Genomic DNA, 26,679 nt, shown 5'->3' with positions numbered 1-26,679 from the left:
TAGTAGAAGTATTTTAGTGACAACAGGGTGTGGCAGCACGAGAGCTGAGCTGAGGAAACCTTCATGCATCAAATACCAAGAGAGTCAGGGGAACACCGGGGACCGACAATAAAACTAAAGCAGGGAGCTAAGAACTTAATCACAAAAACCCGACTTCACTACAATAACAAAAGAAAATGGAACCAAAAACTTTCCAAAACCAAATCTCATCACAAACTCTGTAGATGGAGACTCGTTCCCTTCTGTATATGATAACTGACTCCACACACAGACGGAGCTGTAATGAAGCTTGCTCCAGTTCCTCCATCCATTATTTCTGTTCTATTCCAGCTGCCCTCTACAAAAGACACACTCACGCACTCTGTCTTTCTGCTTCTTGTGACACAAACAAACTTCAAATGACTGCAGCCATAACTAAAATTCTCATCTTGTGATGCAATAAAGAGAAAACAAAAAAGGAATAACTGATGCATCCTCCGATCACAGAGAGGTGATTATTAGCTTCCGTGCTGTTGAGGATTTCAGCCCCGGCTGAACGGATTCCCCACACGAGTGCTTGCAGCATGTTAACGAGCTGGATGTTAACACTGCTCCCCGATCTTCAAGCATCAGATCACCTCTGAGCCACAGAGCAGCACCGGATAATTACTGCTAGCCATTCAGCCAGTCTGTCACACCATGCTAACACGCACAGCTAGCCCACTGCCCCTATGGGAAGCTTGTCAGCATACGAGGAATGTCAAGGTAACAGCACAAAGAGATGAATGCTCCCTTTCAGCTCCCGCTCTCAAAGCCAATGTTTTCAAGGGGCTTATTAAATGACTGAGGTTATGACACACCTCTCCAGCTGAGTGTTTGCCAAAAGGCACTTGTCTCGCAAAATGCTTAAGACAGTAACCTGCCTCACCTCCTCAAATGATTTTTGCAGCTTTGTTTTAGACACTAGTTTGAGGCGTAGCTCAAGCTTCCTAATAAATGACAGAAGTAGATACAGCTTATGTTGTTTGATCCTAAAGTTTAAAATTCCGATAAAGCTTAAAGTTGAGTGTGTAGCCCTTTTTCTGCCACATTAAAGAAGGAAAGACTTCAGTCAGATCCATCGGCCAGGTTAACTTTGGTCAGGTAATGGTGTCTTCCTTTTGCCTGATGTTGCTCATTAGAGTAGAAATATTCACCTCCCACAGCCGATGGGTGAACTGCTTCCTTAATAACTTAGAAACTATGACTATATTAAACGACACAACACATCTTTTAAAATAGTAATTAGTTACTAATTACTGATTACTTCTCCAAGAAAGTAATCCTGTTGCTTTACCGATTTCTTATTTTTAAAAGTAATTGCTTTATTACTTAGTTACTTTGTTTCTTTTTTTTAAAAACATGATACACAACCTGAATACGTAATAAAGCAACAGACCTTTTTCTATTTTTTCTGCGTAATCGGTCATGGATTTTTTCAATGTTTTTGTCACTTTTTACAGAATCAAACTCAAAGTAATGTCAGTACTTCCAAGCTTTAAACGCTGCATGGTCGTACTCTCTCCCGCACTCCATATTATCCGTTGCTGATCTACACACGTCTGTTGCTGCCGCGGACGTTCCACGCTCATGAGACACTCTCACAAACAAAATCACAACGGTTTAGTAACGCAGTAATGTAGCCTGCTTACAGGAAAGTAACAGTAATCTAATTACCTTTTTTGCAATAGTAATCCCTTACTTTACTCTTTACTTAAAAAAGTAATGAGATTATGCGTTATTGCCTGTCTCTGGTCCACATACAGAAAGTATCATAGAAGGATTTAAGGAATCATGCTACATTTGACCTCTGACCTCTTGTTCATGGTTAATAAATTAAGAGTCAAAGTGACAAATTTAAAACTTTGTTGCTTACTACCATTGTTTGGAATAGATAGGAATATAGGGAATTATATATTTTTATTTAAAGACAGCATTGTGAAGAGAAAGAGAATGACCTGCCTAGTTAATAGGAAATATACTTTACTATAATATATAATATTCATGTACTTTATTATTAAACATTTAAACAATGAGATGAATTGTACACATGTAGTATATCTGCATATCTGTATAAATAAAAAAGAATTATGTCAAGTACAGTAACGTGGGTTTCAGCAGGACAAAATAAAAGCCCTTGCTCTTGTTTTTATTTCAATACAAATTTCTTAAAGAAGGACAAAGAAAAGGAAATAAATAAATACAAAATATCACACTATTGCCCTTGAATTATTTCTAAAAACCGGACATCTGTGCAGACCACAACTAGACAGATAAGCCGATCGGATTCAGACTTAAACTAACATCAGACAGTCTCTACAACCATTAAACATCCAATATACTCAACTTCCCAGAAAGTTTTAACTTCACGTGTGAAAATAGGAATGATTTTTGCTGTGTTTTGTACCACGGTATCAGCTCAGATGTTAACCTGCATAGCATTCAGCCCATGTTTAAACAAAATGTGGCATTTTCTGCTATTCCCTGTCAGGACAAATGGAAAATGTAATTTGCTTAAATATGATGGAGCTAAAAAAAAGCTTGGTTTTCATCACTGACTGAGAATATTGGATCTGTCTCACAGCCTGCCTGTCCTGATTATAATGAGTTTTTTCTTTTCTCCTTCCAGTACAGTTGTTTTGTACTTCGTTTCATTATACAATTCTTGGAGTGTTTTTCTTCTGGAGAATAAGTTTTTCTTCTTCCTGTTGTATTTTCTGTTGGTCTTTTTCTTGAAGCAACTCTTTATTTCTGTGCACTGTTTTATCGAGCTTTATTTGGAGCAATCTGTGTTTTTCCTCCATCTCTTCAAGCTTGGAGTCCTTTTGTTTCTGTTTCATTTCCATTTGCTTCTTGTCTTGAAGCAACTGTTGATTTTTGTGCAGAGTTTTCTTATGCTTTACCTGCAGTGCTTTGCATTTTTCCTCCATGCCTTGGAGTTTGCTCTGCATGTCTCTCTGCTCTATGGGCTGTTGTTTCTTGTCTTGGTGGATTTCTTTAATTTTTTTCCAGAGCTTCATCAAGCTTTTCTTGGAGCTCCTGATTCTTTTTGTCTTGGAGAGCCCATTCTTTCTCCTTTCACCTTCTTTTTCTTGAAGCTGGTAGGATCATTTTTCTAATTCAGCGCTCTTTCTCTCATTTTCTTGCGCCTGATTTGTATCAGCTACCAGTTAACTGGAAGCTGATACAAATCAGGATTTAAAACCATTTTTTGTTTGTTTGTTTTTCTGTTTGACTCCTTGTTTTATTTAATATCGCAATTTATGTGATAATATTATGGGTTTGTTAAACTGTCCAATGTGAAAATGTTGGAAAATGAAATATCACAGCTGGAAATCAATGAAAATGGAAATTCAGAAGAAGTTCTGTCCTTTTCTTTATTAATGCACATCATAGATAACTATGTAATGTGTCTGTTGCACACTTTGTATGTCAGGAATAACCATAAATGCGTTCTTACGAATGGCTGCATCAGGTCTTTGCATCCACAATAAGCGAGGATAACAGAACTCCTGGGAAGTTCTTGTTTTTAAGACAGTCACCTTTAGTTTCATGCTGAGTGATGCTGGATTGTTGCAGACAAACCTGATTATGTTTCCCACTGGGTTTTAATCTGCAGAGGCAACACAGAGTAAAGAGAAGCATTATTATTTCAGTTTGACTTCAGTCTCAGTTTAGTTTTATCCCCATGTAAATTTGATAAGAGCCAAATTGAGGAAACAAACTCAGTGTGTGGTCAGAAAATGCCACGGTGGCTTTCAAACACATGTCACAACAAAATATGAAGGATGAGACATCACATGGAAACATAACGGAAACAGACGCGGAAGAATTCATCTCTGAAGTTTCTCACTTTATTGAACTGGCATTTGCCCGAGACCACCAGAACTGGTGGAATGGACACCAGAATGAACACAAAGAAAATCAAAGGTAGACAAAAATCAGTCAGGAGGGATCAGGAGAGAGCAACGGTCTGCCAAGCCAGTCCCTGTTCCAGAGTTTTGTAGTTTTGCACCTGCTGTTGCTTTAATATTAAACTAACGAGGTTGAAATAGACTCACAGTGGTTTCTGCTTCTTAATTGGACAGATTTAAGTATAACCAACTTTGTGTTATGCTGTGATCATCAAGCATAACCTATTTTTTTAGCAGTGTAAAACCATCTCATACCAAAATATGAAAGATGAAATAACAAACATAATGGACGTTTTTGGGCTTAACGACTACTTTTCTCTCTTTTGTCTCTTTAGGCACCAGGATCAGCACCTTCACACAGGCTGACCTGGCATCACGCAGCATCCAGTACGTCCACAGCAGTGAAGAAGAGAAACATGCTGACCAGTTCTCCTTCACTGTGTCCGACGGGACAAATGAGGTGAATGGCAGAAGATTTTTACGATACCTGGTAGCTTAACACATTTCTTCCTGCCCCAGGTCACCTCATGCATAAATCTGCCTCGCTAATCCGAACTAATGAGGATCACAAGGACTCGAGCAAACATGTGAAAAAGGTCATTTGGCCTTCACGCCTGGCTGACTGCAATGTGTGGAAGCTTTGTGGCCACTGTGCTAGTTGATGAAATTGTGTAGCCCTTTTGTACTTTTGCTAACTCTGAGAAGCCTGACAACTGAGAACTACTGCATATTTATAATCAAGTGTTTTGCTTTAAGATTAGAGGGGGGGGTATTTTAATGATACCAAAGCAGAATATTGTTCTGTCCCTGCGAGGAGATGGGATTACTTGAGGGCATGCCAATTCTGTATTAATGCAGTTTGTGGTATTTGGGTTATGCCATCTGGGGTTAAACTTTTTCATCATAGTGAGACTTTTCTATTTGCTGAATTGTTGAGAAAGTTTTCGGTGGAAAGTAGGACGTTGATGACAGGATGTATTTTTGGTTACATGCATGTGTGTAACAGTTTCATCATCTTATTATTTGTTCTTTGTCATCAGGTTGCCCAGACTTTCTACATCACCATCAAGCCTGTGGACGACTCCCTGCCTCTTCTTCAGGTCCCTGGCATGAGGGTGCAGGAGGGTGTAAGAAAGACCATCACTGAGTTTGAGCTGAAAGCCACCGATGCGGACACAGAGGTAACACACTGGCTACATACGTTTTCTGCAAGTCTTTCACAGCTTTAATTACAGTATATGTGTGACATCATGATAAGAATCAGGTGTCACCTTCTGGAGAAGGAACGATGACAGAGATGCTTTGAGCACTTCAGAAGATCTTAAAGGAAAACAAAACAAAAAACTTTTCAAATGTGTAACTGAGGTCAAAATAAAGCATTCGAGGACTGATTTCTGCAGCATGCACACTCATGCTTCTGCTTTAATTAAGGCTAAACGAAGGCAAATGTTGCTCTCCATCCTCTGCTGCATATATTGTTAATATATAACTCATATATTGAGTTAATAGTAAGTATAAAATTTATATGAAGTAATTTCAATGAGCTCTTTTGCCTTTTTCCTTCTTTAAGCATCTGATTCGCTTTATGAGCTGCACAATATAAACAGATAATATCTTTGAAGCTTGGTATGATTCGCGAACTAATTGGCATCATGTTTGGAATGATATCAAAGCAGTACAGTTACCAGTTTAGAAAATCTGAATATTTATTTTGAGATCATTACCTAAGCTGGCTAAACTAAGCAGCCGGTTTAAGGGATAATCCAACACTGTTAATCCCATAAATCTGTAATTCTCAGTAAAAACGTGAAGATTTATTTTCTATTGCTTCACTGTAGAATTTTAGAGAATAACACCCGAAAGTGATGTTAAAGTCCGGCACTAGATAGATATTTTGAAGCTGATTCCTGAATTTGAGTTCTCACTATTTTGCATGCTTGGCTGTTTGTTGGTTGTGCAGAACAAACACGGCTCCTTATGTAGCTTCATCCTAGGGAGACATTGCAGACGATATCACTGAGCCGTCCTTCCTTTCCCTGCATTTTTCCTCCTATAACACGACCTTCCTCCAGGCGGAGTCCGTCATCTTCAGCGTCGTCCAGGCTCCTCGACATGGCACCATCGAGCGCACCATCAACGGCCAACACTACCGACAGACCAGCAGCTTCACCATGGACGACATCTACCAGAACCGCATCAGCTACAACCACGACGGCTCCAACTCGCTCAAAGACCGCTTCACCTTCACCGTGACCGACAGCACCAACCTGCTCTTCATGGTGGAGGACGACGGAAAAGAGGTGTGTGTGTGTGAGTGTATCAGTGTGTGTATAAAAGGCACCTTCTGGAGTTTTATTACAGTGGGATGATTGAAATGGCAGAGTGAGGGCATGTCTGCGAGAGTGTGCCTGCTCTGACCTTTTGTGAATTTGTGGGTGTATTCATGTGCTTCTGTCTTTGTGAGGACAGAAGCTGGGGGCTTTTGCAAAGGGCAGACACCTCCGGAAACACAGTGAAAATATTTTTGCAAAGGACATGTTTGGAAGGACAGGCTATTTCTGTAGCATGGAAGGAGCAGCTTTATGTTTGCAGCTCATTTCATCTGAATAATATTTAGAGTCCTACAGAGCGGAGACACACAAAGTTTTGTGTTATTAAATGTGCGTATTTAATTATCTGCTGCCCTGAAAACTCACATAGATTCAGTGAAGGGCCACACAATGGACAGTTTACCTAAAACACGAAAAAGTGCTGTGCTGCAACACACAGGAAATCTTTGGTCCGTATGGATGTGTCACAATCTGTCACTACCTGTGCCACCCGAATGGATTGCAGGTACAGCGTAATGCTACCAGCAGTGACACTGGCAAAAAGCAGATCTAAAATCCTGTTACTGTCATTTGCACTGAAGCAGGTGAAATAGATAAACAGTGGTTTATGTTTCCTAAATGGAAACAGTAACAATTCTGAAGTAAAACCTCAAATTCGGAGCCAGCCTCTAGTGGACATCAGAGGAACTACATTTTAGCGCTTCTCTATTCTTTAGCTGAGGAGTTGCCACTTGGGCAAACAAAAGTGCAGCACACTATGTTGTCTCTAGAAATGTATTAACCCGTCGCCACTATCGAGGATTGTAAGATGGTCCGTGAGGAGGGGCTTATTCCACGCATGTTTGCCCTGGATGCACTTTGACATCCTTGCGAGTGTTTTGTTTTCACAGCTAGACCAGAAACCATCACACAAAGGTCCCTACAACTACAGAAGGACGAATGTGTGTGCAGTGGTAATGTCAGCTTTATGGTTATGAGCAAGCCTCAGGGTGAATTGACTCCTCTGCTTGTCAGTTTTCCCCCCTCAGCTCCACCACCTGTCATTACTAATAGCCCATATGATTAAACTGAATGACAGCGTGTAGGTATTGACATCCCCGATCGCAAACACACACTTCCCAGCCTTGGGTTTATTATCTTTCCATCACCTGGGGACATTTGGCTCGACAGCCACGCGTGCTCTGTAGCTCAGTAGATGCTTCGTGGCATTATCTCTGCTGTCGTTTCGGTTTCATTCCCACTGGAGCTGCTGTGTTATTAAATAATGTATGAGTTGCTATAAACTGTGTGGACAAGCTCAGCCTTCAAATGGCACGTGTGTGTCAAAGTTGGCCTTATTAGCCTCTCTTGTGGTGATTAGTTGCTCCCTCATGCACCTCAGACAGCAGGCGGTAACTGTGCATACTGGAGTAACTTATCTGATTCAGCCTGCCATCGCTGTTGGAAGCGGCTGAATCAATAAAGTAAAACCCAGCAGAACCTTTAAATGGTTCCTAACAACATTTTGAGCTTTCAAAACTTTGTTCAATGAGAATGACTTCAAGTGGAACCTACAGTGAAGTCTGTGCATGTCTCTAGCACAGCTTTTTGCAACCTGATATTGCATAAAGAAGAACAATTTACTCCAAAGTCTGAAGGCGTATTTTAATAGCTGGGTGTCTAAGTTTAGTGTTTTTGTGCTTTCTTTGAGCTTAAACACTTATTTAATATGTTTAAGTTTGTGTTCCTGAGCTCCAGCGTCTCCCTGTCTGTGCTCCGTCTCGTTCATGTGCTTCTGTCTTCTGTGCTTCACTGTCTGCGATCATGCTCGAGCTCGTCTCCAGAGTCAATTATCTTCTGTTTGTTTCCTGCTTCATTTTAAAGGTCAAGGATGCCTTTGAGTAGTCACTTTTTCTTAGAAAGGTTTTTAACTGAGTGAAGCGAAGTAAGCGCGTGGCAGCCATAATAAGAGCTGGTCGAATTGTCTAAATACTGAGAAAAGATGATTCAACTCACCTTCATTATCTCCTTTGGCAGGAGAAGATCCCATAATTGACAGTGATGCACCATTCGACCATCATTTAAAGCAATCAATACACAAAACTGACAAAAAGCGCTGATCATATAATTATGTTAATTATGTGTGTTTTTCCGTTTCCATAATCTGTTGATATATTTAGAATTTTCAGCCTGTTAAACTCACAGCTGAACTCTGAACGTCACACTGCTGTAATAAACTCGAGTTGTGTGAAGAATTACTGTAAGCGCTCTAATTCCAGATTATGAGGGTATTATGGTAATTAATCAAAGTACATTTGAGGTTTGCTATAGTTCAGTTTGTATTGGTCATGTCTGTTGTATTGCCAGACACGAGTATTATCATTAATTAAGTTTTACTTTGGATCAGCTGGGATGAGCGATACATGCAGGGGATTTTGTTTTAGTTGAGTAGAAATCCTGAACAAGGAGGAGCTCAGAAGTTTCACTGGATCAGTCGCCAGCAGGAAAACACAAGAAAGTTAGACACGCTGTCCTTTTAACACTGTAGTTTTTACTACTTGTTAAAATTCACTTAAACCATGTTTGCGGTCTTTAAAAATTGTTTTTAATTTCTTTCATTTTTGGGTTTTCCAGATAGTGACAGCCGCTCCCCAGAAGTTCAAGATAGATATCCTGCCAGTTGATGATGGAACGCCGTTAATTTTCACCAACCTGGGACTGCAGTGGCTGGAGTACATGGATAACAAGGTACGATAACGATGCAGGGACACATTTTTATTTTTCCATCTGATCATGAGTAAAATGAATGTGGGGTTTGATTAAAAGAGAACAGATCCATAAAAATGTCGAATGTCAAGGTCAAGCTCATCTTCTCGGGCACGTTCAACTGTCCAATGTAATCTCTTAGAGAGAAGAAATGATTGAACAAAAATGCCACAAACCTGCTATTACGTTACCAGTAAGACTGATGTTTACATCCATAGCATCAGTGGCAGACTGGTCTGCTTTGTGGGTGGAGATGATGAAGTAAATGACCTCCCTCAGACAATAAGCACACGCAGTTTCACTTGCATTCTATTACATATGCACACCAGAGGAGAGACAACCATATGCATGACGGGCAAAAACAAGGCTTGAGACTACATGTTCATATGATCCATAAAGTTTCAAAAATTAAGTTTAAGGATGTTAAAGATGTCTGTAATGTTTTGACACACTGAAGAGATCCAGTGCACGTGTCAGAGGTGAGAGTAGAGGAAGACATCGATTCCAGGGAGTAATGTGGGAGAAACCGCAGCCCCCAGGTGTGCAAGAACAAAAGGTCTTTAATTCATTAAACTTTTTACCCCCCCAGCTGTAAAAAGCCGATACGGCACGCAGGCAGTTGGCATGGATGCCCAGATTTGTGAATACGATGACTTGAAGATGAAGCAGTTTTGGGTTTTCATATTGATACCATAGATACCTCTAGTACTATTCACGCAAAAATCAGTGACCTTGATCTCAAGGTCAAGGTCTGACGCCGAGTCTTGTGACTCGAGACTGCATCACAGTGTGTGGTGTGGAATAACAAATTTAGCTTGACTATCTGAGCGTGGCTGCTGCTGCTACTAACCAGCAAACCGAAATGCAGCATGTAGCGGTGCACTGATTGAGGGGACACTGACCCCTGTGTAAAAAAACTGGCACACACCAAAACAAATTTGGACAGCAGAAGTCGCTGATGTGTGCTGTAGCTTCTGACTGAAGTGAGGAGATGGACAGAAATAGCCAAAGATTTAGATTTCAGGTAGTGGGCATTTGCTATTGTACACACTACATGCACAAAACCTGGTGTCCTTCCCATATTTATTAAATCCAGGTCCCACAGTGGTGATAATAAATTCTGCAGAAATCCAAGTTAGTAGGCATTTAGGAAACAAATCTAATTAAACTATTTGTGATGTTTAATAGCCGTAAAGTGAGAACAGCGGACACTGAAGAGAACTTTTTCTAATTTATTACCTTTAATTGGACACCAGCAGAGGACGGAGACATCAGGATAATTCAGATGTGTTTAAATGAGCTGCATGTTTGCTCAGCAGAACTCTCTCTGAGCAAATTATGTTTTAAAAAGTGCCAGCACACCCTGCTCTGCCTGAATATTCTCCAGCAGAGTAAATGTGTCTGTGTGAAGTGCGAAGGAGAAGCTCCATCACTGTTTGTTCTGAAATTAGCCCCTCCACCTCCACCTCATCGCAATGCAGCGCACAGGTTTGTTTGGTAGGCACTGTAAATATGTCACATCGTTCATTTATTCTCAGCCTTTGCTGTGTTTGCGCTGCAGGTAATTAAGTCCTGGGTGTTTTATCACTGAGCCAAATTATCATACTGTTACACTCCAGTATCTTCTCCTGAGTGCTGGAGGGGAAAGCAAAACCTGACCATTACCAATTGATCATATAGGCAGGAGACCTTTGGTCAAAGAAAATTATTCCATCTGAACTCATTAATATTTGGAGGTGCAGCTGTGTTCTGGGATATCCTAGACTTCCATGTGCAAACATGGATCGCCTGAGGTTGAGAAAGGAGCAAGTAGGTGGTCCCATGATAGTGCAGTTTTTGTTATGGCCTGCAGGGGGAGGCAATTTCAAAACAATTTCTTACTGAGTTTCATTTAATACAGGGGTGTCGAACTCCAGGCCTCGAGGGCCGGTGTCCTGCAGGTTTTAGACATCACCTTGGGTCAACACACCTGAATCAAATGATTAGTTCATTAGCAAGTTTCTGGAGAACTTCAAGACATGTTGAGGAGGTCATTTATCCATTTAAATCAGCTGTGTTGGATCAAGGAAACATCTAAAACCTGTAGGACACCGGCCCTCGAGGCCTGGAGTTCAACACCTGTGATTTAATACAACACGATGTTTCGGTTGCTAATTGTGGTCCTCTTTAGTCATTTAGGTGAAGCGGGGCATGCATTACAGCATCGTTGCCCTGCCTCTAACATAGGAGCGTGCAATCAAAATGTGGAAAGTGTTCAGAGTTATAAATATCTCACTTTTGATTCAAAGATGATTTTCAAAGCAAACTGTGAAGCTGTGTGCAGGAAGGAGCACCAGCAGCTCTCGTGTTTAAGAAGGCTTTCTTGTTTCCACATTGATAAAACCATGATGGTTTTATTTCTTCGTGCTTTTATTGAATCTGTTTTGTCCTTTTAGTTGTTGTGGTTTGGATAGTTATCTGAAAAGAGCAGAAACTCTGTGGTCTAACAGGTTGACTGATGAACCACAGCTGAAGTTCCCTGTCCACCAGACAGTTGCAGCGGTTGGCTGGTTTCATTTTTCTTTACACAGTGAGATTTGTTTTTCTTCCTCCCAGACAAAGGCTTCTGGTCCCAAACTGTAAAACGACAAGGTTTAAAAAGTCACTTTTGTGGATTACATGATGGCCAAAATTAGTATAAATTTTTGTTGTCAGTATTTTTTGCTCTGCTTTTTTGTTTTCTGTTGTTTCTTCAATTCACGAGACCAAATCTACCTACGGTTAAAAATAAAATAACCTGAACCTGAAAATGTTCAAATCAAGGATTTCCAGAACTGTAGTTCCCAACCCAGCATCCACGTAGAAGTTACTGGCAAATCTAAAAAGAAGGTTGGTTGCAAAGTAGTTTGCAGAAGAAACGGCTTAAAAAAAAACACAGCTGAACTTTGTTTGTTGGATACATTGAAACGTATTTGTAATAATCATAAATGAAACATCTTTAAAATATACGAGACACACCAAAAAACTTTTTAAGCCATCACATCACCTTCTGTGGTGATGTTCCAGATGTGCATGCTGGTGGTTTTAAACTTTGGAAAACTTGTAAAGACGACGTAGAGATCAGTCTAAAGTCCTTCATCCAACTAAGAGTCAAATAACAGTTTGGATGCTAATCTGTACTTAAGTGGGGAGATCAGTGTGTACAATAGCATTTCCCAATAATTTATCCAAACTCACTGGAACAATTAGCGAGTTTATAACCCACATAAACCAGATGCTGTCCATTAACAGAATAGAAAAGTTAACTACTTTGCCCTTCAGAGGAGGGGCTCTTCAAAATTTTGTTGGCTGAATGTCAATGTCGAGATCAGATACAGAAGCAAACACGTTTTTTAGTTGGTGTTGTGATGTTGGATATGCTGATTTCTGTTTTTTGAGCCAGTAGTGAAGCGACGCTTCGTAACAGCGGTATTTTTGCTATGATAGCTACATCAGGGAAGCTGAAATTGAAAAGAAAAGCTTCCTGCTCAGCTGAATCACAGTGTGACATTGTGAATGAAATCCCCAGTAATGAATTCTTGCATTGTGAGATGATTTCTGTGCAGTGAAAACTGAAAAACAGGAAATTTGAGTCAATCCTGTCTGATGTCTGTCAGGCCACCAATCTGATCACCAAGAAGGAGCTGCTGACCATGGACCCGGACACAGATGATGGACAGCTGGTTTATGAGATCACCACAGAGCCAAAGCACGGCTTCCTGGAGAGCAAGCTGAAACCTGGGAACCCCATTACCACATTCACACAAGGTACCGAAGCTCTCTCTGTTGCCTTTATATTTACAGCAGTAACAGTTTAACTTATTAGACAACCCATCCCTCTTAACTTCTCCTCCTCAGACAGCTTCGATCCTTGTCCAAAGAAAGACTCAGTTCATCAAATTTATCCAGAGAGTCTGTGTTTAAAGTGGTGACACTTTTGCAACTCTCTGTGGCATGTTGGAACCAATCAGGGCCAAAGAAAATTTCCATCAGCTCAACACAGGTTGAGCAAAAGAGTGGGTGCAGTTTTGCTTTTCCCCTCCTTCTGTGAGCTTTGATGTTTTTTTACTTTTCCTGCTTCAAATATTCATAAAAAATTAGGATAATTTTCCTTTTTTGTGTCATACTGAATACTAATAAACCATGTACTACATGTGCATTTTAAAAACTCACATCAATGGGCTGATGGTGTACGATATTAAAAGGAAATGAAGGCTACTTTTTGATATGCAGGATGGTTATCTTATCAGGTTAGTGTGGGATCACCGCAGTCATAGTTGGGATATACTGTGTAAAGCTGCAGTTAGTGCCAGTTTACGTTTCCAAATCAAACCCTTATGACTCTTTAAAATGAAGCCATGGCTTTCTGACTCCCTTCAAGTTCAATCTTTTTTCTCTTCTGAGATAGTTTCATTTGAAGGACTTTTTAATGCCTGAGGATTAGCTATGCCTCAGAGCAGTTGGGACTCACATATTGGAAACCCGCTGCTCCTGGGCTTTTCTTCTAAACTCCCTCAACGGATGACATAAACCACAAAGACTTCTCTATCAGTGTATAGAGAGCCACCTGTTTCCTTCACTGCACCAGTTCAGTGTTGCATCGGTGCCCTCTTCTGTTCATCCCGCATCCTTCGTGCCGCTGCAGAGAAAACTCGGTGCCTGTTGGAAGGTAGAGGAGGGGAAAACAAAAGACTCCGTCACATTTTGTCTTCACAGTGAGAAGGAGGGACAAAAGCTTGACCCCACATTCTTCGCTCTGATCATTTCTCCGCTGAACGACACCACCTATCTGCTGTATTTCCCGTTGCACACGTTTACTCAGCTAATTTGCAGTTTAAATCAGCAGTGCTCTCATTATGAGCCTGCTTATGTTCACCTCAAGGCTGCAGACGAGGATCAGTGTCAGCCTGCTGTTGTAAAATGTTGATCCTCCAGGCTGCAGAGAGCAAGTATAAACAGCCACTTTGATGTGTCGCATGCTCAATTTGAAGCTTGTAAACATCATTTTCTTAATGATAATAAATTTCCAATAAGTGAAATAACCCTTAGCCTGAGCACGAGAGATGGAGGCAATATGAATAAATAAAACAGATGAGATTTCTAGTAATCAACATCATCCCGACTGTGAGCATTTGCTCCCATATTCTGCCAAATGCTTGTACGCAATCTAAAAATTATGTTTGAGATATTACTATTCTGGATATTAATGCATAATTTAGTACTGTCTTCATCTCTGTGGTGTTTATGCTGAGCTTCCTGAAGGTCATTTGGCCAATTTTGAAGCAGCTGGGCTCACATCTAAGTGTTTCCCTTTCTACAACCTTCTGTGGAAGGTGTAAATGAGCAGAAACCCAGAGCCAATAATAACTTTCACATTCATTTCCAGGCTATTTTATTTCTCCAAGTACTGTGAATTGGCCCAAGGCTGCAAATTATGGAAGTGATATTTTCCAAGAAATGCCTTCTTTGCAAAAGATTTTCACTATTGAGATTCAATCAATCTTTTTTGGGTGTCCCCCTCCTCACAGTAAATTTGTGTGCAAGCATAAAAATCAGCACTAATTGTCTTTAAAGACCATCGTGTGAATTTGGCTCTCCTGCTGATTTAAAAACCTGCTGCAGTGCTTTGTGACATTTCTGGCATATTTAAAACATTATTTTCAGCACATTTTGAACCCGTGTGGTCGTTTTTGACTGACTCCCATCAGACCTGATCTGAGTCAGTTCACTTCTTAGTAATGGTATTTTATTAAAATTGAGTCTGAATGGCTAAAATAATTATGTTCATCTCCTTCTGAGGCAGCGTTGAGCTCAACTTCAGGGTGAGGCTCTAAGACATTCAGCGGGATCTCACCTGGGTATCTTTCCTTTAGAGATTATCAGTGCACACCTAACTCAAAGGAAATTATAAGCAAGACCCAGAAACCAGAGAGCTTATACTTTATGTCTCATCTGGCCTGAGATCTCCTTGGGATCCTCTGGAGGATCAGAAAAGCATTGCTGGGTGGAAGAAAACATGACGGTAACAAAGTAAGAAATCGAGCCAAACGGCTACTGAAACATGAAGTGATTGAAACATAAAAAACAATTGGTAGACATGAATGAACTGATGAAGAAGCATTAATAGAAGCACTAATACTAAAAACCCCAAACAGAGAAATAAATTTAGACTAATGTGGCTGTTTTTCTTTGTAGCCGATATCAATCTGGGTCTGATCCGGTACGTGCTTCATCAGGAGAACGTCCAGGAAACCATGGACAACTTCAAGTTCCTGGTCAAAGACAGCAAACCAAATGTGGTCAGTGACAATGTCTTCCACATCCAGTGGTCCCTCATCAGCTTTGAGCACAAAAGGTCTGCACCATTTCAAAGAAATATACATATTTTATAAAGATTATCCGTTGGACACCCACCCTTTTACCTTCCTACTTCTTCTATTGGCACCACAGCTACAATGTGAGTGAGAAGGCCGGCACAGTGGCGGTGACCGTGAAGCGAACCGGTAATCTCAACCAGTACGCCATCGTGCTCTGCCGCACTGAACAGGGTAGCGCCACCTCCACGAGCAGCGTCGGATCCAGACCTGGACAGCAGGACTACGTGGAATATGCTGGGCAGGTAGAAACTCGATATTCCACGTTTAAAAAATGAACATTTCTCTTTTAATTGATTTTATTTCTCTCCTGTGAGTTTGTGTTCTTCATTTAGTCTGGAAACCAGTAAATGCTGCTAAAATCTTATTTATCTTTGTAACAACAAAATAATCCAAGGTTAGGTCTTACTTTCCTGTTCATGAACTTGTGGACCACAGCATCAAGCATAAAAACAGATCCACGGCTTCGAGCAGTTTTTGACCTTAACATCTTGGGAGTAACGTGAACCTGGAATCTTTTTGCATTTTCATCAGTTTTAAGTGGAGTACAACAGGAACGTAATGTTTGTACTACAAACATCCTATTTCAGAGGAAGAAAATCAGTGGTCCTAATATGGAACCCTGAGGTACTCCTTTGTGTACATGGAGGTTTGAGGAGGAAAAAGATTCAGTAAAGTGGGCACACTTTTGCTTTACTTGACATTCAGTGACGTGTATCATCTATAACTAGCCTATGTTAAGTTAAGGTTTTGTAATCACTTCTTTAATGCCTCCTTCTCATTGTTTTCCAGGTGCAGTTTGATGAGCGTGAGGACACAAAGGTGTGCACTATAGTCATTAACGACGACAAGGTGTTTGAGGGGATCGAGAGCTTCCATGTGGAGCTCAGCATGCCCGTGTACGCGCTGCTGGGTGGAAACACGCGCGCTGTCGTCAACATCAACGACACAGAAGACGAACCCACTTTGCAGTTTGACAAGAAGATTTACCATGTCAATGAAAGCTCAGGCTTAATCCATGCTCCCATTGAAAGGAAAGGTACACACTGCAGAGGAGTTTCTAACATTTCATGTTCCACGAATTTTCTCATAATTTCTTTCTTTTCATTTTCACTTTAGTTCCTGCACACACTGTGTGACCTTGTTGTCTCTCTTCATTTCTGCTCAGGTGATACCTCCAGCACAGTCTCTGCTCTCTGCTACACCGTAGCCAAGTCAGCACAGGGCAGCAGCCTCCACGCTCTGGAGTCCGGCTCTGACTACAAGAGCCGCGGCATGACCACCGACAACCGAGTGATCTTCGGTCCTGGAGTCAGCATGTCCACCTGTGATGTTAAGCTCATCGATGACAGCGAGTACGAACTGTCCGAGGAGTTCGAGCTGGTGCTTTCAGACACCTCCGATAACGCACGCATGGGCGACGTGTCGGTGGCCAAGGTCATTATTGATGGACCCAACGATGCATCGACTGTTTCTCTTGGAAACGCCACGTTTACTTTCAGCGAAGATGCTGGTATGAGCCTTTTTCGTGCATCCACCAGCGTAATGTCTTTATGAATTCATATTTCTTATTGCGTAATTAAATTAAATTTAAGTAAAAAAAATTAAATGTTTCAAACGGCTAATAGCTTCCTATAAAAAACTAGTGCACTGGTAGCTAGCACTTCACAATAATCATTAGCAATGAATGATAGATTAGTAGTTAATTAAACTTTAGTTACACATATTTATTATTAGCATTCTAACTAGTAGTAATCATTTTTTTTGACTGTATAAATGATCTATAAACAAACATTAATGTTAGTATGATAGATATTTTAAGAGTGTAAGAGTTGGCACTTGGGTTGGCATAAAACCTGTGAACCCACTCACTGCGTAGTTTCACTTTCATCACAAATAAAAAACCCAACTAGGCTTCAAGGAAACTTAAAGAAGTCCAGACGCTTTTCTTTCCAAGCCCCTTAGACTACGATGACCTGGATGACTGAGAACCTTCACAGACAAACTTTTATCACGTGTGAATGTTGGAGATGATCACTGCTCCACTCTCCAGAAACACTGAGAGGTTATGCAGCCAAAATAGATGCTATTGCCCGAGTTGAAAATTAAGCAAATAAATATAAAGTACAGGTGTAACTAGTTAAAAACAGCACAAAGCCAAAGTACATTTAAAACAACACAGTCAAGGTACAGTCTAAATAATACAGACTGACAGAGTGGCATGGCAGCTCAAAGCAGCTCTGAATAATAAGCTCTGCTTTGCTGCTCATTTTAAGCTGGTGGTGTGATTGATGGTGCGGCTTGATTGAAGCAGGGATTGGTGTACCAGAACAATCAAGCACAGTGACAGTCTGGGAGCTGGGAGCTGGAGGAGATGGCAGAAAGCGGAAGTAGAAGCTCCAGTCCTGGACAGGGCCTAAACAGGCTACGAAACACAAGCAGATATAAAATAGAAGAGAGAAGACCACTTTAGGATCATGTTAGGACTTAGGTGGAAAACTGGTATCACTGGTTTCACTGGTAATCCATCTGCATATCCTGGCAGCAGCTTTAAATGAAGCCTTTGAAACCTTAATCAAACAACAATAACGTCTAAGGTCATCGTTAAGAAATACATAATGTAAAAATGTTATATGGAATGTCATCAGAACATAATTTTTATCATCAGTACGTCATGAATAATTTATAAAATAATTATTTGATACACATTTATTACCATACATTATAATATTAGGTGTTTGTACACATGACAGTATTTACAATGATTTAATATTTTAAAAAATTACATAATTTATAAGTAATGGTTATATTTTCTTTATTACTTTTTTATATGAGTTGTTTGAAGTGATGCCTATTCTTATAGCTCTCCATTAGGAATTTAGGGCATTTCCAATAGTTGTTAGAAAGTAGTCTTTGTATGGGAGGTTTCATAATGGATACATTTAATGATATTAGTGTAACCAGTTTACGTGCATCATGTTTTGTGGAAACATTTCTCATCGTCAGTTAGATCACTGCACTCTGTGATATTTTACTTGTTTCATTTATTTAGGAACATTGGACGTGTTTTGGAGCATGACACAGAATAGATTGTTTCCTCTCTTATAATTAGCATCACTGACAGCTACACTGCGCCTCATCTTTCTGCTGAACTTCTTCCACTTCTTTCTTTTTCTCCTTCTTCTCGCTGGCGTAGCTTTGATCTTTGATACAAAGGTATCTTCCCCACAGTGTTGAACAGACAGTATCATTAGTTGCAGCTAAAAGAAGCTGTGAGATTCAGTTTCTGTGTCACTTTGTTCTTAGATCAGGATTTAAATTACTTTCTATGTAAAGATCAAAACAACTTTGTAAATTAGAGTTATTAATATCTTATAACCCCTCAAAAACACAGCAACTTCCCACATTTCACATTTTTTTACCTTGCATTTCACTTTTCCCTCTCTCAGGCACAATTGAAATACCAGTGCTGCGTCATGGCAGCGACCTGTCCTCGCTGACCTCTGTGTGGTGCGCCACCCGACCTTCAGACCCTCCGTCAGCCAGCCCCGGGGTCGACTACATTCCCAGCTCCAAGAAAGTGGAATTCAAACCTGGAAAAACTGACGAGGTGAGGACAGACTTCTCACCTACAGTCGAATTCTATAGTTTATATTTTAAGAATGAAACAGTTATGTTGTTTCTCTTGTTCTACATGTTCTGTGTGATGGGTGATTAAAAAAAACATCCATCATCCTTTTTTTTAATGCACCCTCACACTGCAGTCAGTTAACTTCAGGTAGGTCAACTTTTGTCCAACTTTAGGAGTGGCAATGATTTTGCTACAACAGTGAAAATAGCACGGAGACCCCAGCACAGATGTCACAGTTATGTTATCGTCCCAAACAAAAACACTTGAGCCAGCTGTGCAATGGGCTATCAGATAATTGATAAACAGGATGGAGGACAGTCGGGGATGCTGGGTTAAAAAAGCAGCTTGTAGACTGTGAGCAGATAAAGCAGCTTGAACTGGATACGCTGTATGAAGTTTTGCCTCTGGGATGCGTAGAACGGTGTCAGCACTTGTACACAGCTGGATCTGAGTTAATTCTTCAACACTGACATCTTTACGTACAGTAGATGAACATTTTTTTATAACATCATCAGCCGAGCTCACCAAGTTTCTACTGCAGCTACCAGGAAGGTGTTTTTATTCCTCGATAAATAACAGATTCACCCGTATAACCCTTGCAAATCATTTAATCTGACCTCCCTTTTTTAAACAGACGTGCAGTTTAACCATCATGGATGACATCCAGAACCCGTCCATCGAGGGGTCTGAGTCCTTCGTGGTGTTCCTCAGTTCTCCTCAGGGTGCTGTCCTCCAAGAGCCCTATGAAGCCAACGTCATCATCGCGGACACGTTCCAGGACAGTACGTCCTCACAGAACAATCGCAGGCTTTAATACACATGTGTCATGTCAAACACCCTTCATTGATCAGATGTTGGTCGCTCTCTCTCAGTTCCTAACATGCAGTTTGAGAAGAGCTCCTACACCGCGAAGGAGAAGGATAACCTTCTCCACATCCCCATCATCCGGACCGGCGACCTCTCCTTCAAGTCATCGGTGCGCTGTTTCACCCGGACCATGTCCGCCATGGTGATGGACGACTTTGAGGAGAGAAGGAATGCAGATGAGTCGCGCATCACTTTCCTCAAAGGAGAGAAGGTAAAATGTTGAGTCAAAATGTGACCTGATGTTTGTGTCCTTGTTCTCAGACTCTGCTCATCAGGGTGCTTCGATTGTGCATTTTCCAGGTGAAAAACTGCACAGTTCACATCATTGACGACTCAGTGTTCGAGCCTGAGGAGGAGTTTCAGGTGCATCTCGGTACACCGCTCAGTGACCACTGGAGCGGCGCCATGGTGGGAGCCAATGATATTGTCACTGTAACCATCACCAATGATGAAGATGGTAAGCAGGCGCTTGATCGCCATGTGATTCACATTAAACAGGATTTACTGATATGCTGTCAGAGAATAATGATAGGTTTTATATCATAAAAAGAGCTACATATATACATTTTACATCCTTTATCTGATACTAACATGAAAGAAGCTGAGGACTTTTATTTTGAAAAAACATTCCCACTTTTTTTTTTTTTTTTTTTTGGGGAATATTGAAATGGTTCCTGAACAAAACTCTCAAAACTAAGTTGTGAATTACTGGGTGATGGGTTTATATAGATTTAATAACCAATGAAAACGTCGTCACCATTCCTTTTGTTTCCTGTTGACTGCATATTTGAGGTATATCATAGTCTACTTGCACTTTTTGAACTATGCGTCACTAATTTTTTCAAGTGTGTGACCCCTCAGCCTAATTGCTGATGTTAGAATAACTGAAGCCTGGTATGGATAAAATATCCTGAGTATGTTGAACTTGCTCCTGATTTCCAAACTAATTTTAAGATAATGTTCCTCGTTTTTTCTTTTGGTCAACTTCTTTTTTTTTTTTTTTTCTTTTCTTTTTTTTTTGTGTGTCCCGTTTGGATCTTTAGCCATCAGAATTGTTGTCTTAAGGCCAAGAAAGATGCCAAGCGGATTTATTTTACCAAGTGGATCATCATGGCCTTGCCATATTGGTCCATTTGATTGACCTTTATTATAATTATGAATTTATTTTATTTTCAGTTGCTACAAACGGGACAGACATGACTGGGGGATAGGACAGGGAGAAAGAATGAAAGAAAGAGAGGGAGAGAAAGAAAACCAGAGGGGAGAAGAGACGGTGAGAAGGGGGGAAGAAAGAAAGAAAAACAAAACACCTGGATCACCTGTATGGAGAAAAAAAAACAGAAGAGAAAACAAACAAAAAAGAGCAACATAATAAATACAGCACCATCACAATAAACTAGCTAGCAGTAGATATCAGTAGATACTAAATAATAAACGATATTGTGCAACACGCAAGATAGACAGCGCACAATGTGCTTTGAGGCAGCAGCCAAGAAAGGTGTAGTCCTCGTCTGTGAACACCCGTGTGTACACCTGTGTGGATCAGCATGCTTGTATTCCAAAGGTCAACTTTTGGTCAACTTCAACAAATAATGTTTAAAAATCCTCCCGAAGCACAGATGTATGTGACACGAATTGATTCCCTGACAGGCTCATTTTTAATTATCGCCTGGTGCCTGATGTTTGTATTTATTTATTTCCATCAAAAAAAAAGAAAACGAGTAAAACCTTAATGGAGGTGGGTTTTATTATACCGCTGTTCTATAAGTTTTAATTGGATGCACCTGTTATTTTGGAAGCTGATTAAAAGTTTTATATGTGCAAATGATTGACAGTCAGACTTCTCCCGTTCCTCCAGCTCCCACCATTGAGTTCGAGCAGGCGTCCTTTCAGGTGAGAGAGCCTCCCGGTCCAGATGGCATCGAAGTGCTCAACATCAAAGTGATCCGCAGAGGAGATCTGGACCGAACGTCCAAGATCCGTTGCAGCACCCGGGATGGATCGGCCCAATCTGGAGTCGACTACAATCCCAAGAGTCGAGTGCTTAAATTCACCCCGGGTAAGTGCTGAAAATGCTCCTCGTTGGGACTTGGGAAGAGTGTTAGTGGGATGATTTTACTGGGAGTAAATATGTTTTTTTTTTCTCCATAGGCATGGACCACATCCTCTTTAAAGTGGAGATTTTGTCCAATGAGGACAGAGAGTGGCACGAGTCCTTCTCATTGGTCCTTGGGCCTGATGACCCAGTGGAGGCAGTGCTTGGGGAGATCACAATGGCCACAGTGACCATTCTGGATCAGGAGGCGGCAGGAAGTCTCATCCTACCTGCCACGCCTATTGTAAGGAACCTTGGAGGATACATGAAGCAGGAGCAGTAGAATAGCAGAAGTGGAGGATATGTTCAGCCTTTAGGAGAACTTTAGCATTCAGCTGAGAACTTAATCTTTTGTCTATTTTCTGCAGCACTTAGAGAACCTGTCACTTGAAACGTCTCCACTCCTGGCAAAAGCACATCTCTCCCCTAATACATATTCAGAGAACTCCAAAAAAGCAGCAGCAAACGTGGGCAGCATTTTCCCTCAGGCACTTGTTTATAGGCTTTTACATTTCTTATGCATTTACCAGAACCACTTGCAATGAATATATCTATTCAGCTTCCATTAAAATATTATATGGTGGGTGATTTTACCCCAAACGACTTTTTAGGAGGAATCTCATCTCATACTGTGTTTTGTACGCCAGCCCCTTGAAATGTAAAAGCTGAACTCCTCTCATTTACACGATCTCCCACCCTCCTTCCTGCTCAGGTGGTCTCTCTCGCTGATTACGATCATGTCCAGGAGGTGATCAAAGAGGGCAGCAAGAAGACTCCCTCTCCAGGTTACCCTCTGGTGTGTGTCACACCCTGTGACCCTCACTACCCCAAGTACTCTGTGATGAAGGAGCGCTGTGAGGAGGCGGGAATCAACCAGACCCAAGTTCACTTCTCGTGGGAAGTGGCGGCTCCCACTGACACCAGCGGCGCCCGATCCCCCTTTGAGACGGTCACAGATACAACCCCGTATACTAGCGTCAACCATATGGTGAGTTAAACTAAGGAGTCAAATAAATCTGAAATTAAGAGGCGAATACATTAGGTTGTTATTTAATAGGATTTATTGGCAGTAAGACAATAAAATTATGTTTAAAAATTTTCCCCTGTGTGTGGAAACTCTCGTGTCTCTCAGGTTCTGGACAGCATTTATTTCAGCCGGCGCTTCCACGTTCGCTGCGTGGCTCAGGCCAGAGACAAAGCTGGACACCTGGGAACACCGCTGAGGAGCAACATCGCCACCATCGGCACAGAGGGCTCCATCTGCCACACACCCGTCACCACGGGCACCGCCAGAGGCTTCCAGGCTCAATCCTTTATCGCCACACTCAAATACTTAGACGTCAAGCACAAAGAGCACCCCAACCGGTCCGTAGCGGCTTTTTAAACCAGATAAGCATCTTCACCAAGAGTTTATGCTAATTTCTGCTCTTCTCTGTATGTCCCGGTTTAGGATCCACATCTCAGTCCAGATCCCCCATCAGGATGGAATGCTCCCCCTGATTTCCACCATGCCGCTGCACAACCTTCACTTCCTGCTGTCAGAGTCGATCTACAGGCAGCAGCACGTCTGCTCCAACCTGGTCACCCTCAAAGACCTTCAGGGGATCGCCGGTCAGTCACACAAACACAGACCTCACAGCTGGAAATTTCATCTTCAGGAGGCTGCAGTGTGATTAGATCCACATTTGAACCATTTACAGTATCTAGGGCTCACGTTTGAATTACCACCATATTAAAATTCTTTAATTTTCTGCTGCAGTCAGCTTCATCTTCTCGTGGTTTAATATTTTGTAGGCAGCCAATTTTAATCAATGCTTGCAAGATTTCCTGATCGATTTAAAAAATAATTATTAAACCAGACGTGTAGTTTTCTAACTTTTCTTTGACAACACTCTTCCTCAGAGTCGGGCTTCCTCGATGATGTATCGTATGACAGCATCTCCCTGGGGCCCGGCTACGACCGCCCCTACCAGTTCAACCCCAACGTCCGCGAGGGCAAGAGCCTCCAGTTCTATAAGCACCTCAACCTGAAGAGCTGCATCTGGACCTTCGATGCCTACTACGACATGACAGAACTCATCGACGTGTGCGGGGGCTCAGTCACCGCGGACTTCCAGGTGCGTAGGACGGTCAAAGGCAGAGCTTTTAAAACAGTCGCTCTTCACAATGTTTTCAGTCTTCTTGATAAATTGAATCAGTTGTTATGGAAGAGTTATTTATGTGTGCAGAAACGTGCAAAAACAAAAAAAATTGATTTTAAAAATCAGTTATAAAACTCAGTGGCAGCAAAGGTGAAGAAGGTGAAATGGGGGAGATAGAGGGGAAAAAAGGTTACTCATAAAGGAATCTAAAAGCGTAACACAAAAACAAGAAGAATACAAGAAGACCACTGGGAGCAGAAAACAGATGTCTTGACTAAACTATCCCCAGACTGCACATCATCGACTTCGCTCCTCACGTCTTAGTCCCTCCGCCCAGAGACCCAAGTGAAGGAGGCGATCAAGGAGCTTCATTTTCAGTAACCTATGACATTTCACACAGCTGCCAGTGCAGCTGTAGTTTGGTTTTTATATTTAAATGGAAAAACACCCCTGCAGAGGACCTGTGCATTCTTGATTGTTTAAACCCATATCATTCTCAATAAAACATAGAAAACACATCGCATGTTTAAATTGACACATTTCACTACTTTATGGAAAACTTAAGCTCATTTTGATGTCAGCAACACACCTCGAAAAAGTTGAGACAGGAGCAACAGAAGGCTGGGAAGTGATTTTGATTTGCTGGCAACATGTCAGTAACAGACTGGGTGTAAAAAGAACATCACAGGACGTTTCTAATGAGTAAAGATGGGCAGAGGTTCAACAATCTGCAAAAAAAAAACCTCCCAAAAAACTGTGGAACAATTTTCATAATTTCCTCAACATAAAACTGCAAGCACATTGAATATCATCATCTACAGTTCATACTATTAAAAGATTTAAAGAAGTGTCTGTGTGCACAAATGCAGGTTAAAGCACTTCGATGGGTTTATATTTCTCCTCAGTCCTCAATGTCGGACTGATTGATTTTCAGGTTACAGGCGGGAGAACAGAGGAGATGAGGAGGCACAGATAAAGGCATTTGACATAAAATATGCACAGGAGTGATTGCAGGATATGGTGAAATAATGCTCTGTACCGTGTGTAAAGTCCTCACAAACAGAAGAAAGTTCTCTGTGACCCTCTGAGAGAATTAACATTAAAGGCTGCTGCTATTCTTCCAGGTTCGGGACTCTGCTCAGTCCTTCCTGACGGTGCAGGTTCCTCTCTATGTCTCCTACATCTACGTCACAGCCCCGAGAGGCTGGGCCTCTCTGGAGCATCACACCGAGATGGAGTTCTCTTTCTTCTATGACACCGTGCTCTGGAGGACAGGTCATGAGTTTATGTCTATGAACTCTGCACACCTTATTATTGTCCACAGTCCTGGATGTAAACATATAGCGGGATGTGTTTTGGTTTCACATTGTAGTTTTGCTTTCATTGTGCAGGGTAACAATGTTTATTTCCTTTCTGAAAAATGGGATAATGATGAAAATGCATTGTAGAAATAAATCATTTAAGATTTAAGACTGTTTCCAAGTATCCAAGTTCTTATTCAAGAAATTATTAGTGATGTACTTCTGCTCTAATTTAGGTTTTCTTTGGCTGGCTTTTCATGTCTGCAGGTATCCAGACTGACAGCGTCCTCTCAGCCAGACTGCAGATCATCAGGATCTATATCAGGGAAGACGGTCGGCTGGTAATTGAGTTTAAAACTCACGCCAAATTCAGAGGTCAGTCCACAAACACACGTTCTAAGAGCATTGCATAGAATTATTATGTCTGCCTTAATATTGTTATTGATACAAGAAATGGAAGCTAATGAGAGAGCAGTCTGTGATCGAGGTAAATCAATGTAAATCCATCTTTTATTACAGCAATGAGGAGGCCACTGAGAGAGGAAATTAAACTGACAATTTAAGGTTTTCAGTTTTATCCCACAGTTCTACACAGTTCTAGCCTTTATGGTCAAACATTTGTTATTTTTAAATTTAGCTTCAGGTTTTCGCTGTGTTTGTAGAACTGCATTCAGAGGGCTTTACTGTGCCTGTTCAAATGGTATTGCGGTGCCTTTAGACCGCAAAGCCTTATGAGGTGTGCAAAAATAGGATGCAGGATATATTCTTCTTCTTCTTTCTTTTTTTTACACTAAAAATCAAACCCCCTGCTGTTATTCTCCCTCCAGGTCAGTTTGTGCTTGAGCACCACACCCTGCCGGGCCACAAGTCCCGCCTCATGGCCCCCGACCACCTCGGAGGCATCGAGTTTGACATCCAGCTGCTGTGGAGCGCTCAAACCTTTGACTCACCGTACCAGCTGTGGAGGGCTACCAGCTCCTACAGCAGGTCAGTACATTCATTCATAACCAGCCTATAGGCTCAGGTCGTGTTGACCTCCCATGATGATGGGATAGTAATAATTTTGTGTTTTCTTGAACAGGAAGGACTATTCTGGAGAGTACACAGTCTTCTTGGTCCCCTGCACTGTTCAGCCAACTCAGCCGTGGATCGATCCCGGTGACAAACAGCTGTCCTGCACAGCTCACGCTCCAGAGAAGTACGACCAAACAGCTGCAGACATTTACCGCAGACAGTTTCTCAAAT

General features: G+C 41.4%; 1 protein-coding gene across 1 annotated transcript in view; it reads left to right on the top strand.

Annotated features, from left to right (window-relative positions):
• fras1 (Fraser extracellular matrix complex subunit 1) overlaps positions 1-26,679 on the top strand; it is a 299,016-nt gene that overhangs the window by 266,348 nt on the left and 5,989 nt on the right. Inside the window, exons 47-69 of the mRNA XM_085476387.1 lie at positions 4,268-4,392; positions 4,973-5,113; positions 6,005-6,232; positions 8,876-8,989; positions 12,643-12,793; positions 15,221-15,380; positions 15,476-15,644; positions 16,192-16,438; positions 16,568-16,912; positions 18,849-19,009; positions 19,665-19,812; positions 19,903-20,108; positions 20,198-20,354; positions 21,756-21,956; positions 22,049-22,236; positions 22,705-22,980; positions 23,125-23,357; positions 23,443-23,603; positions 23,895-24,109; positions 25,258-25,408; positions 25,702-25,809; positions 26,262-26,421; positions 26,516-26,632. Of these exons, the coding sequence (XP_085332513.1) occupies positions 4,268-4,392; positions 4,973-5,113; positions 6,005-6,232; positions 8,876-8,989; positions 12,643-12,793; positions 15,221-15,380; positions 15,476-15,644; positions 16,192-16,438; positions 16,568-16,912; positions 18,849-19,009; positions 19,665-19,812; positions 19,903-20,108; positions 20,198-20,354; positions 21,756-21,956; positions 22,049-22,236; positions 22,705-22,980; positions 23,125-23,357; positions 23,443-23,603; positions 23,895-24,109; positions 25,258-25,408; positions 25,702-25,809; positions 26,262-26,421; positions 26,516-26,632 (4,162 nt within the window). The remainder of the gene's footprint in view (positions 1-4,267; positions 4,393-4,972; positions 5,114-6,004; positions 6,233-8,875; positions 8,990-12,642; positions 12,794-15,220; positions 15,381-15,475; positions 15,645-16,191; positions 16,439-16,567; positions 16,913-18,848; positions 19,010-19,664; positions 19,813-19,902; positions 20,109-20,197; positions 20,355-21,755; positions 21,957-22,048; positions 22,237-22,704; positions 22,981-23,124; positions 23,358-23,442; positions 23,604-23,894; positions 24,110-25,257; positions 25,409-25,701; positions 25,810-26,261; positions 26,422-26,515; positions 26,633-26,679) is intronic.

Source organism: Copadichromis virginalis, linkage group LG12, assembly GCF_057382275.1.
Source record: "Copadichromis virginalis isolate Kocher_CV1m ecotype Utaka linkage group LG12, C_Virginalis_male_GT1.1, whole genome shotgun sequence".
NCBI classification, from domain to species: Eukaryota; Metazoa; Chordata; class Actinopteri; order Cichliformes; family Cichlidae; genus Copadichromis; species Copadichromis virginalis.
This window is presented reverse-complemented; position numbering and strand designations above follow the sequence as displayed.